The 16,377-nt window shown below is 34.6% G+C and overlaps 1 protein-coding gene and 1 long non-coding RNA gene across 2 annotated transcripts in view; one reads left to right on the top strand and one right to left on the bottom strand.

The window, feature by feature from the left end:
* The first annotated feature begins 6,497 nt into the window (after positions 1-6,497).
* LOC116006849 (expansin-A10-like) lies at positions 6,498-8,342 on the top strand. Its single transcript, XM_031247349.1, has 3 exons — positions 6,498-6,771; positions 6,868-7,180; positions 7,782-8,342. The coding sequence occupies exons 1-3, from the start codon at positions 6,528-6,530 to the stop codon at positions 8,086-8,088; spliced, it is 864 nt and encodes a 287-aa protein (XP_031103209.1). The 5' UTR covers positions 6,498-6,527; the 3' UTR covers positions 8,089-8,342.
* A 5,902-nt stretch (positions 8,343-14,244) lies between these two features.
* Positions 14,245-16,377, bottom strand: part of LOC116009366 — a 4,380-nt gene continuing 2,247 nt past the window's right edge. Inside the window, exons 2-3 of the long non-coding RNA XR_004096639.1 lie at positions 14,964-15,060; positions 14,245-14,361 (exon numbers count right to left, since the gene is read on the bottom strand). This is a non-coding gene — a long non-coding RNA (uncharacterized LOC116009366). The remainder of the gene's footprint in view (positions 14,362-14,963; positions 15,061-16,377) is intronic.

Raw genomic sequence — 16,377 nt, forward strand, 5'->3', positions numbered from 1 at the left:
GCAAAGGGAAACAAGCAGACTTGCCCAATTGACACGCAGAACACAAAGAAGAAGTACAACGATTATTGCGACTAGAACCACTAACAGAACAAAAAGGAAGAATACGATCTAAGACTCGTTGATGAGGATGTCCCAAACGATCATGCCATACGGAAGAGGAAGCACGGGATGAGATAAACGCACGGGGACTGTTTTTTCGGAATGGGCAGCGTGTAGAGACCACCGCAACTATTGCCTTGGTTGCTATATCCTTCACAACAAAAAAGGATGGATGAAACTCAAAAAAAGACTTTATTATCTTTTGCAAAGCGTTGCACAGATAAAAGAGAGGAAGACAAACCAGGAACATGTAAAATATCAGACATCCTAAATACTTTAGACGGGGTAGAAAAAGAAGCATGACCAGTATGACTAATAAGCAAACCTGTACCATCACCAACTCGAAGAGCATCACCACCAGTGTACTCTTCAGATGTAGAGAGCGCAGCAATATCAGGGGTCGCGTGATTTGTCGCCCCAGTGTCTGGAATCCAAAGATGCGAGTCAGACACAAGATTCGGCGCATCCTTAGCATATGTTAAATGAGCTTGGAGTCCACGGCCAATTAAAGAAAAACAGGCTGGTGCAAGATGGCCATAATTGCCACATAATTGGCATTGAGGCTGCCAATTACCACCACGTCGCCCACGTGACCTGCCACCGCCATGCGAGCCACGTCCACGCTGCACACCACCGCCCTGCTGCTGCTGCTGGTCGGCTAAAATAGCACCGCCACGTGACTGATTCCCACCGCGGCGATTCGATCCGCCACGCCAAGACCGCGATCGACCTCCACTACCACGCTGGCTAACAAAAGCCGCAGCTGCAGGGGCTGGAACACTGTCATAGCTATCACCGGTAGCGAACTCATGCGAGCCAAGGAGATCGGCGAGTTCGGGAAGACGCACCGGCTGACCTTGAACATTCAAAGAGGCTACGACAGAGTGATATTCTGGACGTAAACCTCTGAAAATATACATATTCTGATCCTTCAAAGGAATCGCACGGCCAGCAAGAGCTAGATCTTCCACCATAACTTGCGCACGAGCAATGTAGTCGACGGCGGAGGCATCACCTTGGCGTATTGTTTGCAGCTGTCCAAGAATATGCATAATCCGAGCTTGACTGGAAGAAGCGAGAGCCTGCTCAAGCGCCAACCAGAGATCACGCGACGTAGTGCAACCAATTGCGAGGTACATAACTTCCGACGAAAGTGAAGAGATTAACATGCTAAGGACCGCCTGATCTTGGCGCACCCATGGAGCATGCAGCGGGTTGGGTAGAGCAGCAGCAGCGGAGGAGCCTTCAGAAACGGGAAGAAAACGATTAGGGCAAGAGTTCGTGCCATCAACGAAACCCATGAGGTCATGCCCACGAAGAAACGGAATAACCTGCGTCCTCCAAAACAAGAAATTCTTGTTCATTAGCTTAATGCTAACATAGTGATGCGCAGCAGACAGAGAAGCGGCTGCTGAAGAAACCGCAGAAGAAATAGCTGCATCAGAAACGGTCCGTTCGGAAGAATTAACAGAGCCGTCAGCCATTGGAAAATAAACCTAGGCTAGCTGATACCAGATGAGAATTGAATATTGTATTGATTCAATTGAACAATTACAATGATGAGGAATGGGAGATATATATACAAGGGGAGTCTCAGGTAGAGTAGGATAGCTAGTCCTAACGTGACTCAAACTCAGAGAGTCCTAATACATGCAATGCATGCGTAGGTTGGCGTGTCATTGCCTATGTTTTTTTCTTTCTTTTGCATCAGACCATTGTTTTTTTCTCATCTCTCACTTATTTGGTATCTCATAAACCACCCCAAAAACCTCACTATTGAGGTTTCCCTTAATTAAATTACAGGTTTGCCGTGCATAACGGTTTTCATGTTGAATCAAATATTAATAAATACAATAAGAAATTTTTATTGAATTACACAATGTACAAGAAGTCATACCATTTGAGGCCAAAACTTGTGTGAAGATCCGTAAAACGGGTCGAGTCAAGATAAAATGTAATACTTATACTACCAAACGTAATATTAAATTAGGAATAAAATGTTTATTACTTATATGAGAAAATTTAATACTTTTGGAAAAAATATGTAATACTTTTACATTTTGATGTAAAAGTATTACATTTTTCATCAAAAATATTACAATTGTCTTTATAAGTGCAACATTACTTATAAGAAAAAATATAATACTTTTTATGAAAAAAATTAATACTTTTACATCAAAATATAAAAGTATTATATTCGTCCTCAAAAGTATTATGTTTTCCCTTATAAGTAACAAACATTTTATTTCTGATTTAGTATCACATTTGATAGTATAAGTATTACATTTGCATATTGATCCGACTCGACTCGATCCGTCTCACACAAGTGTGATCACTATTTGAGGAAAACATGAGGTGACATTTTGATCATTGTTTTCAACTTTAAAAGTGCACTTCATAATACTATAAGATGAGTCAAAACTTAAACCAAAGTTTAAAAAAAAAAAAAATTTGTGAAACATTAAACCAAACAAAAAAAAAATCATAAACTCTAAAAATGTAAATCCTAATGTATTGTACTTCCAAATTAGCCAAAATACACAGCATAATATTTCAAAGAGCACAATATAATATTGGTAAGCACAAATTTAAAGTTAGAAAAAATTACCCAAATATTATCACATTTTTCATACTCTAATAGCCTATTTGGTTGAACAATTCAACGGGGAAAGGAAATGGGAAAAAGGAAGAAAAAGATTTTTTTCCCTTGATTATTATTATTATTATTATTATTATTATTATTATTATTATTATTATTACTACTACGTATGAACATTTTAGTTTTTATACCACTTCTTTCCTTCTCATTCTCAATAATTTTATCCCTCCATACCAAACAATGTAATTTGAATTCATACTTTATTTCTCTATTATTATTTTCCCATTGAATTACAATTCATTTTCCCCTTAATTTTTTTTTATTTCCAACCAAACGCCCTGTAAAAGATCCGATTTGTTCCACGGATTGAAGCCCGAGAGACGATCTCACACAAATTTTTGCCTAAATTTGAAATGTCAACTTTTGATTGTTCGGTTCAAAAGGAGAAGTCTACCCTTACATATTATATATGTTACGATAAGGGCAAAAAGAGTATCTTGCTAAAAGTTTAGATACTACATATAAGTATAATTATAAACTAAGTACAAACAATAACAATTACAGAAAAATTTAAGGAAAAAAATTACAATTTTTTATTACTACACTTTATTTGTTCAATTCTTTTTTAATCTAAAGGAAGGGGACACCCTAACAAAATGAGGCACCCCAATTGCATCATCCATTAATACTCCTTGCACTTCCATTAATGGGGCATCTATCCATTCTGGGGCAGAGGTATATGGGTGGGTAGGGGCCTTATCCCCCATTAATGGGGCATCTATCCATTTAGGAGAATATACTTTATAAATTAGAGGAGCAAAATATTATATACTTGTAGTAACTTAATGAATATACAATTATGAATCTATAGTGATTGATTAATAAATATGTAATAACAATTTAATGAACATGCAATTATGAGCTAATGTAATTGTAAGTTAAGTAAGGGCACCTCACTACTTATGCCCTAGTGAGGGGTGGCGGTGGTATATCGTAAGATATGCTTCAACTGCTCTATAAGCTTCTAAATATTTGTAAAATAGTGTCCGTAATAATGTCAAATCCATACCTTAACCTTTTTAATTTGTTAACTAAACATGTATAGTTTTTCATTATAAAAATTTGTCTATTATTGTCATGGTTGAAAAAACCCGAGCGCCTAGCGCCTAGGACGCCTAGCCGGGGATTAATCGGCGCCTAGGCGTTCGTGTATTTTTTTATTTTATTTTTTATTTTTTAAAAATTTGTTTAAGTATTTTTAATTTTTTAAAGACTAATAATTATAAATTATAAATTATATAATATTTTAATAGTTAATACTAAAATATTAAATATTAACCTAAAAAATATCTAAAGTTTGTACAATTTAGGATTATTTCGCTCAAAACGATGTTGTTTTGAGTGAAATAACCCATTAAAAAAAAAGAACAATAGTTAATCGGACTAAAAGGCCTAGTCGGTGCCTAGTCGACGCCTAGGCGGTCAGCGCCTAAGCGGCCTAGGCGGTGCTTTGACGGCCTAGGCAGTTGCCTAGCCGGCCAACCACCTAAACCACCATTTAATGTGATACGCTAGGCGGTCGACCAGCGCCTAACGCCTAGGCAGGGATTAATCGGCGCCCAGACGGGATTTTTGCAACACTGATTATTGCTTGTAATTCTGTAAATTATAAGATTATTTATTATTACCTCCCATCCAATTCAGCGTAAAAAGTAATCACAAGTTCCTACGTAATTCACAAATAATTTAGAGTCCCCACGTAACCGGTAACCTCATAAACTGTTAAGTAACATGATGTCTTGTTTGCCACTATTCTATACTACTACCCTCTTGCCTTTAGCTGCACATAATACGACACCAAAAATGGTAGATGTGTTTAACGAAATATTCTTTTCGAGTGCTATTGACTCTATTATAAGGTAATAGTTATTTTACACTTTTTCTATCTGTTACAGTTCAAAGAGTCAATATCCCAAACTAAGGTTCGGTCATGTGACCTCCCCTCAAAGAGAGCTATAGATATGTCATTTGAGTACAAGGTGCTTGGCGTATTTAATGAAATATAAGTCTTATCAAGTATTTAAATTTTATTGAATAGAAAAAATGAATAAAAAATACGACATATTCCATTTTATTAAACAATCAAAACATGACACATTATAAGAAGTAGAAGATGAAAATAAGAAATGGGAGTACTTTTATGAGGTGTTTGGTAGAGAAGAATTGCAATTCTTTCCCCGCTTAGTTCCTAGAAATGAAAAAATTTCAAAGTTTGTTTGGGAAGAATTTCAATTCTATGGAATTATAATTCCTCAAATTTGATGAATTGCACAGCTCCCCCCGGGAATTGCAATTCCTTAATACATAGGAAGAAAGTTTGGAGTGTGAGGACCAAATTACCCTCCCTAATAATCTTACGGGCTGTTTGGTTCACGGAATAGGCAAGGAATGACATAGCATTTCCAGTAATAACCTGTTCCGTTGTTTGGTTCGCATTTGTATTCCCAGGAACAATGTTCCTTAGCTATTACTAGTACCCCCTGGTATTAGCCTTTCCTGACTTCTCAGGAATAGATATTTTATTATATTTTCTTTTTTACTATTTTTTAAATCTAAATTGTTTACGCTCACTTTTCTAAAACTCATCGCATCACATCATCTTTCTCTCTGTCATCGCACACATCTCACCTCCGCCATTGCAAATTGAAATTCTTGTTCAAGGTATTTTTCTATATACACACACACTAGTGTCTTGTTTGACCGAAATGTATAATGTAGGGAAATATAATTCCGATACAGGGTTCAAGACAGTTTATTTATTAGAACTTGAAATTAAAGAATGATTTTGGAAAGAAATACTAAATTTTACCATAAAAGCTAAGCCACATTTTGAGAGTAGAATTAAAACTTTGAAAAAAGAATGGGCATTATTCATGAAATGATGGTAAATTGATGCATAATAATAATAATACTAAATTTTGTACAAGGGCATTTATGTCTTTTAAATATATATCCATTTGTATTCCTTTAACCAACCAAACTTCATATTCTATTTCTTATGGAATAGTATTCCTATTCACTTAAAATTCATTCCGTCTTGACCTCTGGTTAAGGATGGATGAGTCCCGTCCACTCAACCACATCCCACGTTATGAAAATGTAATACTTATACTAAAAAAATGTAATCTTAATCAATACTTTTGAAGAAAATTATAATACTTTTGATGTAAAAGTATTACATTTTTAAATCAAAGTATTACATTTCCCTCGTAAGTCATGTTGGCAAGTGTTTATTAGTTACGTTATAAGAGAAAATGTAATACTTTTGAGAAAAAATGTAATATTTTAAAATCAAAATGTAAAAGTTTAACATTTTTTCTTCAAAAAAACACTTTCCATATAAGTAATAAATACTTTATTCTAACCAGCTTGGTTGGCGAAAGTGGCCGTGGACTAAAGTGTCTCCTACAGCTAGGACATGCTCAGGATACTTCATGGTCTGACAAAAAAAATATTTTATTCTTAATTAGTATTACATTTTTCAATATAAATATTACATTTCATATTGGCACAACCTCCGACCCATCTCATGCATAAGAATTCATGAGATAGTCTAACCCAAAATTTTGCTAAACACTATAATTGAAATTCTCATAATTATATTTATAATTACCAAACAATATAATTTGAATTCCTATTTCGAGGAAATTACAATTTCCTTCTTATTGCAACCTGTTAATTAATACTCATACGACACAGTACCCTTACTCTGCTGTGCACATCATCATATCGATTTAGTATTTATAGCTCTACACGTCTCCTTGGCACAATGGCACCTCAACAGCCTCTCTCATCCTCTGCAACACAGTCAAACAAACGGAAAACTAGACAGACAATTGAGGCTGCAGGCCGCCCAGGCGGTGAATCGTTGAAAACAATGGGGTTTTTGTGGTTTTTCATTCTGGGTTTTCTCTCTTTTTCTTCATCTGCTCATGCCAAACATAACGATCATGATGGCTGGATTAACGCTCATGCCACCTTTTATGGAGGTGGCGATGCCTCTGGAACAATGGGTATGTTAATTACTTAATTATATACTAATTAAGTTCCTCCTCCTGGCCTGCCTGTTTTTTTAAATTTGTTTTATATAATGATGATATGTTAATTAGGTGGAGCTTGTGGGTATGGGAACTTGTACAGCCAAGGGTATGGCATAAACACAGCAGCAGTGAGTACAGCACTGTTCGGCAATGGGTTAAGGTGTGGGGCTTGTTTTGAGGTCAAATGTGTTAATGATCCAAAAGCCTGTCTTCCTGCCTCAGTTGTGGTCACTGCCACCAATTTCTGTCCTCCCAATTCTGCCCTCCCTAGCAATCAAGGTGGGTGGTGCAACCCTCCCCTCCACCACTTTGACCTCTCCCAGCCCGTTTTCCAACAAATTGCTCGTTATAAATCAGGAATTGTCCCTGTTTCTTATAGAAGGTATGTATGTAATACTCTTTGCTTCAATAAATTCACTTTTCCTTAATACTAATTCACTTAAATACTGTAGTCTGGTGACACCCGGTTGCATTCTCATATGAAAGGGGTTGGTTCGAGTCTGAGTAGTTATGAATAGATACTGCATTGTAACAGAGTCAGTAATACTAAAAAAAAATCACTTAGATACTACAAATGCCCCAAAAATTAGGACTCGAGGTCTGGGAAGGTGACCTGAGCTAAGATAGGCAATCCAGGACGGGCCTCTAGGGTGGGTCAAGCCAAGACCGTTAGCCAATCATGCCATGGAGTCTGTCTCCGAGCCTGAATGGGATGGGCCTTGACTTGGTCTTATGGCCCACCTTCATTTTAGAAAATTTGTTGCGTCTTTTCTGGTATAAATTACTTGGTCTTATGGTATTGCATTGTAGGAAGTTTGACTTGGCCTTATGACATTGCATGTGTCCAAAATTAATACAAAACATTACTTGTTATATTTTTACATTAATCCACGAAATACTATTGCAATTTATATTCTTTATCAGTTTACCCTTATTAATTTATGCGAACTTATTAATTCGTATACTATAAATATGTAATGTAGGGTAGCATGCCAAAAGAAGGGAGGAATAAGATTCACAATTAACGGCCACTCATACTTCATTCTGGTACTAATTACCAACGTAGGAGGTTCAGGCGATGTCCATGCAGTTTCCATCAAGGGCACCAACACCAATTGGATGCCAATGTCCAGGAATTGGGGACAGAATTGGGAAAACAACTCTAAGTTGGATGGGCAAGCCCTCTCCTTCAAGGTCACCACGGGTGACGGTCGCACTGTGGTATGCAACAATGTGGTCCCCTCTGGATGGTCCTTCGCCCAAACCTATATCGGCGCCCAGTTTACTTAATTCCAAAATTAAATGTCGTTAGTAGTGTTGAGAGGAAAAGAGCAGAGCTTATTTTAAAGTGGCTCTCGATACTCTTATTGTTAGGTTAAAAGATTTAAATATATAAGTTAATCTCGGAATTTCTGTCTAGGTGGTTTTAATGAAGGGAAATGATAGATGTATTCTCATTGAGTATAACTCTCATCGTGTGTACAACTTTTATTAGATAAATAAAAGTGAATGAATAAAAATAGTAGCTCACTTTGTTTTTAAAATCAATTAGAGCATGATGCATCAGCAATGTGTAGAAAATGGAGTAGGAAGTGAGAATATGATCCGTTTCGAAACTCGAAAAATGATTTCCAATAGTCATTTTTTAGATTTTCATATGTTTGGCTCCTCAAAGAAAATAAAGTCAAAGAAAAATCATCATCATGGTCAATTGCAAAAGACTCAAGTTTGATGGAAAACGTCTTCCTAAATTTTTAGTTGGAAAATTTTTTTTGATAATTTATTTTCTCATCTCTCTCTTTTCTCTCATTTCTTTGCAAGCTAGTTTTTAGATTATTACTACTAGCTACCACCACCACCACCACAACACATCCACCGCCATTACCACCACCATGACACCTCTATCACCATCACCACCACACCGCCACCACTAACACCAACACCAACACCCACTACCACCACCACTATCATCATCACTGCATCATACATTCACACCACCACCACTACCGTCATCATCACCAGACTACCACCACCACACTATCATCATCATCACACCTCCACCACACCACTACCATCACCACAATACAACCACCACCCCCACTACTAACACCAACACTAACACTTACGCCAACACCACTTATTATTATTATTATTATTATTATTATTATTATTATTATTATTACAAACAATATGATCATTTAAAAAAAAGAGTTTATTGCCAAAATGGTCCCTTGACTATTGTGAAATTACCAATTTGGTCCTCAACAATTTTTTGTGACCAATTAAGTTCCTTGACTTTGAAAAATTTAACCAATTTGGTCCTCCGTTTATTTTTCTGTTAAACATCCGTTAAATTGGGACCAAATTAGTAATTTTGCTATAGTTAAGGGACCAAATTGGTAATTAATTTTTTATTGAAATAGTCCCTTGACTATAGCAAAATTACCAATTTAGTCCTGATTTAACGGATGTTTAACGGCAAAATAAACGGAGGACCAAATTGGTTAAATGTTTCAAAGTTGAGGGACTTAATTGGGCACAAAAAATTTTCGAGGACTAAATTGGTAATTTTGCAATAGTCGATGGACCATTCGGTAATAAACTCAAAAAAAAAATCAAATAGAAAAAATGCAATTTTCTTAACTTTCAGGCAAATAGTGACCTTTAGTCATCAAACAGTAAAATTTAAATTATTTTTTTTCAGAAAATAAGTCATTCCTTTGAAATTATTTTCCTTGAAGACATTTTTTAAGTTTCCAAACGGACCCTAGATGTAATATTACTCTTACATACCATTTAGTTACATTGAGGAAGTTATGAAGGAAATGAATTGTAATTCCGTGAGAAAGGAATTTAGTGAAAATAAACTAGAATAAAATTACATCTTTAGTATATATTGAATTGAAAGAGAATAAGTAGTACAAAAATCAAAATGGACATGTAAAGATGTAAGATTATTAGGGATGGCAATTTAGTCCTCACACTAAACTTTTTTCCATGTATTATGAAACTGTAATTCTAGAAGAGGTGAGATTTGCAATTCTCATAATTGAGTAATTATAATTCCATAAAAATTATATCTCAATTAAATTTTAAAACTTTTCAGTTTTTATCTTATACATTATTAATTAGGAAAGAACTATAATTCCTCTCTACCAAACCCTCATTAATGAAGACGAAATTTTGTAATGTTCACATTGCACGTAGCAGCCCGCGATGACACAGTACACAGTACATGGAACATTTTGAGAGACAGACAAGACAATGGGCTCCTTGGTTTGTGTGTGTTTTGTTTACTTTTGAGCTTTTCGAAAAATGTAAGACAGTTACTTCAGATGTTGTCTTTTTCTCATCTGGTGATCACTGATCATTAAAGGTGTCCGCTAGACTTCCATCTGTATAGCATATAGTCTTCTGTCACTGTTACTAGAAGGTAGAAGCCGTGATGCTATTGAGAATTAGGACATTTCTGAACATTTTTATTACGATAAGCTTTTTTTAATTTTATTTTATTGATTACAATAGTTGATCCTAAAAGGAAATATGTATTTTCACTATCTTGATATGGTAAAAATTTTTGTGAGAACCACACAAGTGTTACTCTGATGATTGATATATATATATATATATATATATTTTGAATATTGAATATTATTGACTAACATATTAAAGTACGATGAGTGAGTCAATACCATCACAAGGTTTATGAACCTTGACCTCCAATTTAGGTGAGTCACATATATACCATTGAATTACAAACTATTTAACATGAATTTTGATTATATATAAATATAATTCATTCCAAATCTTTTTGTTTTATGATAATTATACCCAATTATAGCATCTAACACTAAAAATAATCCAATCTTTCTTTTGATTTAGATATTGATTGATAACTACAATTGACGATTGATAACTACAATTGACGAGGGCATGGGATTCTGGGGACTATTTTATTGGAAAAGTCTTGGCACAAGCGGGGTGTCTATCTTTACGAGTGAGGTGTTGGCCCAATAAGAATAATTAATATCTATTGGGCTAAGGAAAGAAGCTTAGAGCAAAATATTATAAATATGACACTACCATAGAGTTTGAACCCACAACCTCAAGCATAACAACACAAGTTTTAAACCACCAAACCTATTAAACTCTTGTATACTTAAGGGCAAGAAGCTCAACTTATCCAGAGAGTGCGCTGGAAGCAAAGTACTGGGGGGACACGTGTGTGCACAAAAATGAAGGTTATCCGATGCCGTTCATTTGTCAACCATTTGTGAGTCCTTCAACAATATAAATAGAGTGACTTCCATCCCCTTAAAAACCATTCCTTGGCTCACCAAACCTCTTTTAGTCCATTGGTCTGAGTCTTCTCTTATTTCTATTTCATTATTAGGGGTATATATAGCTTGTATTATTTATTATCCTTATCCCATTATTTGGATTATAGCTTGTATTATTTATTCATTATTTGGGCCGTCATTTTGGGCCATTATCTCAGGCTTTGTAAGTATTCTTTTGGGCCTAGAGCCTGAGCTAATAATATGATTATTTTCCTACCCTGTTATGTACCTCTATACACAATTTATGGTGGACCCGATTCCAACAAAATCATCAATAATATTTGAACATGTTTTTATATATGTAAAAATATACTTTAATAGTTTAATTTAAACTTTTAATTGTATAAAATATATTTTTTGATATTTAAAAAAAATGATGTTATGCTTTAATTTTTGAAATAATGTGTGGTGGCGGCTTGGGGCCAGCGCAAGAAGCTTAGCAAGGGTTTTTAATGGACTAGAACGGAAATAGAGCCGTCAAAACGGACTTAACTCGTTGCGTAAGTTTGTCTTATTCCGTAAAAAAGGCATGACGGGCTTTGAATTTTATAACCCGTAAAAGCCTGTCCACCTAGTATGTATACATTATTAATATTAGCGTATATATACACATCATTTTATATAATTATATATAAATATATGTTAAGTTTTTTATTTATATTAAAAAAAATGTATTAGTAAGTAATACATTGTATAAATTATTTGTTATTGCCTTATAAATTCACATATTATATATTTGATTATTTATTATTAGAACTTATTACAGAGTACTATATTAGTTATTATTGTGTTCAACAAATTACAATGTATTAATATTTGTTTAAACTTTTTTTGAAAACAAATTTGTTTAAACTTTTTAAATTATTTTAGTATACACTTATAACTTTTTTATATTAATTTTTATTTAAATTTATAAATTTTAAATTTGACGTGCCCTGCCAAGGCCCACGAGCCTAAGCGGGGCAGGGTGGGCCGACCTATTTTAGGACCATATTTTTACGGGCTTTTTAGTCTATCTGTATAATATGGCGGGCTTTAGTGGGTCCGAACTCGGCCTGTTTTGACAACTCTAGAGAGAAATGTGAGTTTGGACTTAGAAGTTGGGAGTTTGGAGGTTGTCAAAGTGTAATGGAGCAGGGAGTTTAGAGTACAAAAAGTGGAGATGCAAGGAGTTTGGAGTTTTAAAGAGGGAAAACAAGGAGTTTGTGGGTGCAAAAGGCAAGGGTATGAGGAGTTTAGGGTCTGGAAAATGGAGAGGCACAAAATTGGGGGTAGGGGATGTAGGAGGGCATGAGGGTAGGTTTAGCACCTCACCACTTCATGCAACTTTTTTGTTGATGTATAATTTTAAAGTCCTCGCAAGTGCACAAATTAATGATAGTATAATGTGCAAAACAAGAGTCGATCTCATAGTAAATTGATATAATAAAACTAATAAACTTTCCTACTAATTTAAGAAAATAATTTTAAGTATTCAAAATGATACAAGCGCTATGTAGAAAACTTAAGAAAGCAAAATAATTGAATACTCAAGAAAAACGAGATAACAAAATATTTAGTAACTACCATGAAAATAAAAGGTAATAGGGTCAAATAAGTCCTACCTCGAACTAGTAATAATAATACAATTAGGTTCATAAACTAAAATACTTTAACTATACTCTTGAACTTGTCAAAAAAGTGTAATTAACACTTTTAGCACTTGTAATCTGTTGATTGGACATGCCATATGACTTTTTAAAGTGATTAGGCGTTGAGTTGTGTGTTTTTAGAATTGATGGGGGTAATAATAATAATAACAATAATAATAATAATAAATCTCTTACTATTATTGTGTAGAGATATATTGATTTTTATACTAATTATACCTTACAATGTTAAACTCAATATTAAAAAAAAAAAAAATAGAATCAATACTCCCATCGATTGAGCATTTTCACCAAACTTATGGTTGCCGAATGCACAGTTCGTAGAAATTTAATGAAACAATGTGGTGAGTGTGGCTGCTTTTATGTAACATGAATTGCTTGAGTGGAGCATTACCCAAAAACAAATTGAATTATAAATAACTCTGATAAAATCTCATTAATCGAACAAGACGCATAAAATGTGACATACGAACGGAGTACAAGATTATACCCACCATTCTCACGTAGGACGAAATCTCCAACACTTTGAAACACTTTTTTGTACAATAAGCTGCTCCATGCATATGAAGGTTACAAATATTGTCCCATGATCAACAATTACAGTGCCTCCACCAGTAAACCTCTGGAATCTTAGGCCATTCACAACTGTGAAATCTTTCCAATTACAAAGTTGATGTAAATTTTATTTTTTTTTTTATTTTTTATTTTTAAGTTATTACTTGTAGCAATTCTGACGGGCAGAATTGCATTTGTTGCAATTTGCCTGTCAGAGAATTGCAATAAAAATTGCTGTGACAACTTTTATACGTAGTATTTTTTATTATTACTTTTATATTATTTTAATTATTATTAATACTTTATTGATAAAAATAATTTTTGTAATAAATTGATGTATAAGTCATTTTTGAAAGATGAGAGAAAATTACATGAATGAAGAGTGAATAGTGAATAATTACAAATTTTGTGATGTGACATTTTAAACGCGAAAGAAGATTAAATGAGTGCCGATAGCCTTATCTTATAAAAACAGAATTAACTTCAATAAGTTCAGTAGGCTCAGCATCCTGCCAAAAGGGTTAATGTTCATGTTAAAAAAAACCTAATAATTTCAAGAATTGAGATTTGAGACAAAGCTTTTGATTTACAAGAGTGGTTTTCATCAATGACCTCTTGATCTAATGGTAATGGAATGGTTATACACCAAAATACCCACGAATTAAAAAGAAAACAGTTTTGCTTGAAATCACAAGCATATTATTACAAGTTGTCAAAAGCATAGCTTAAGTGGGCAAATGCTAAGGGAATGCTAAATGAAATAAGAATTCTTTTGACATTTTTATGTATTCCAACAGATTTCCACTACAGATCGAGATCGTTAATGTTCTCCACCATTAGGATTTCCTTCTGCAGCCGCCAATGATTCTGCCATCATCTTTTCTCTATTTTGCAGTTGTCTTTCCACAACAACCATATAGAGGCCTAAACAATTGATTCAAAAGTGTATGAATCCAAGTTTATTTGAATGACTGACTAACTGAAGCAATACAATACTGACCCATAAACATATTCCCCTCCTGTAACCACATAGAGTCAAATAAAGAAAATCATAAATTAAATAGGAAACAAAAACGATGCATATGTTCTCTATAGACAGTGCCCACATGGGCAACTCAACTCAGTTGGTCACAGGGGTGAAGTTTGGGAAGAAAGACAAGGGATCGAGTTTGACTAGCGGTAGTGTGGAAGCAACCCCTCAAAGTGAGGGGGGCTCCTTGTGCGCAATAAGCAAAGGTCTAAGCCTCTGTGTTCAGCAGTTCAGCTGAGTTACCATAATTTGCATCCTCCCAGATGCTCTGTCGAGCCGGGACATGGGGGCCGTTGGAGTTGGGAATTCAACCTTTTGGGAAGAAAGACCGTAAAACAACAGGTAATTCTTTAAAGACCTAATTGAAGCTCTTCATATTCTAACTATTGCTTGCATTCACTCTTCTTTATTTAAGGTTAAGTCATAAGTGTATCCAAGTATTACCCTGTTATGGATAATCTTTGAGGAGATCTAAATCAAGAAACTTGTTACTGTTTTAATTTTAACAGTCAAGGCAAGTAAAAAAGTTGATAAAATTCGTAATTCATGACAAAAATTCTAAAATGAAAGAAAAAGACAGAAGGAAAATACCAACTGCACTCCCAATTGCACAGAGCCACAAAATCCTCCCAGACCATTTATCAGCAACTACTCCTCTACTCCAGAATCCCATCTGATCCAGCCAAAACTGGAACAAAATTATATTTTGTAAAAGCAGAGAAATTAGGAAGGCTACCTATTGCTAATACATAATATGAGTAAAAGCACAAATGAATCATACAACACTTTTAATTGTGAACAGCACAACATTTATTAGCTCGCTCAAGCTAGTAATTTATTACTCCAAGTTAGCTATGAATAATTCATAATATGTAATCTTTAGTCTTACCAACCATTATCAAATACAGAATAATATAATGAGCATAACTAGAAACAATAAGCCCATGACAAATTGAAAGAGGAGGAACTGGGATTAAAGATTGAATACCGCAGAATTGAGAAACGAAGACCATATATATAGTTGGCTAGGTTGAAAATATGCCAGGCCAGGTCAAAGGCCTTAGGCCTGGGCTTATTATGGGAGCCTAAGGCCAGAGCCAATCTCTTTAACAGACCCAAGCCGGCCTGGCCTCAGCTTTAAGACTATTTAAGACCTACATGTTGTAGGGTTTAAAGCCTATTAAAGGCCTACATATTTGTAAAAGAAAAAAGAAAATTAAACCTGATTTTATGAAGAACAATAGAACATATTACATAACCACTTAACCAGACCAATACTACTGATACAATACAGATTCTGCTACCAATATACTTAGTTATCTTATTTCCTAGTTTATTAGTAGTTGCCTATTTTACTTTAGGTACCAATATACTTAGTTATCTTATTTCCTAGTTTATTAGTAGTTGCCTATTTTACTTTAGGTAAGCATATTTTAGAATAGTGTTTCCTTATGTCTTAAGCTTTTAACTCCTATATATAGGGAGAATATTAGATTGTCTTGGTAAGTTGGAATTGAATAAAATCAAAAGGAAGTTTCTTCCACCAACTTCTCTCTCCCTCTCTCACTGTTATCAGCCACCATAGGTAAATCCTCTTCATCTGTCAACCACAGACCTGTGACGCGTAGTCAAAGTACTGAAACATATCAACTACATTACAACACAAGTACATAACCACAAGTTCAAAATAGGCTTGTAAACAAGCCGAGCCAAGCTCAAGCTCAAGCTCAATAAAAATATGATGGCTCGAGCTCGAGCCTTAAAATTGGAGCTCGAGCTAGGCTTGCCAAATTTTTATATAGCTCGAGCTTGAGTTCGAGTAAATATGCTTGAACTTCCAAGCTCGAGTTCGATCTATTTAACTTCATGCTTTAATATAAATCGTTGTATCCACTGTCCATACATAAATAATAAAAACTTGATAAAATTTAAAGACCAAAGTAAAATATAAAACTTATGTTCAAACCATAAAAACTTAAAACAAACAAAAGAAAAAAAAAAAAAA

Source organism: Ipomoea triloba, chromosome 2, assembly GCF_003576645.1.
Source record: "Ipomoea triloba cultivar NCNSP0323 chromosome 2, ASM357664v1".
Classification (NCBI taxonomy): domain Eukaryota; kingdom Viridiplantae; phylum Streptophyta; class Magnoliopsida; order Solanales; family Convolvulaceae; genus Ipomoea; species Ipomoea triloba.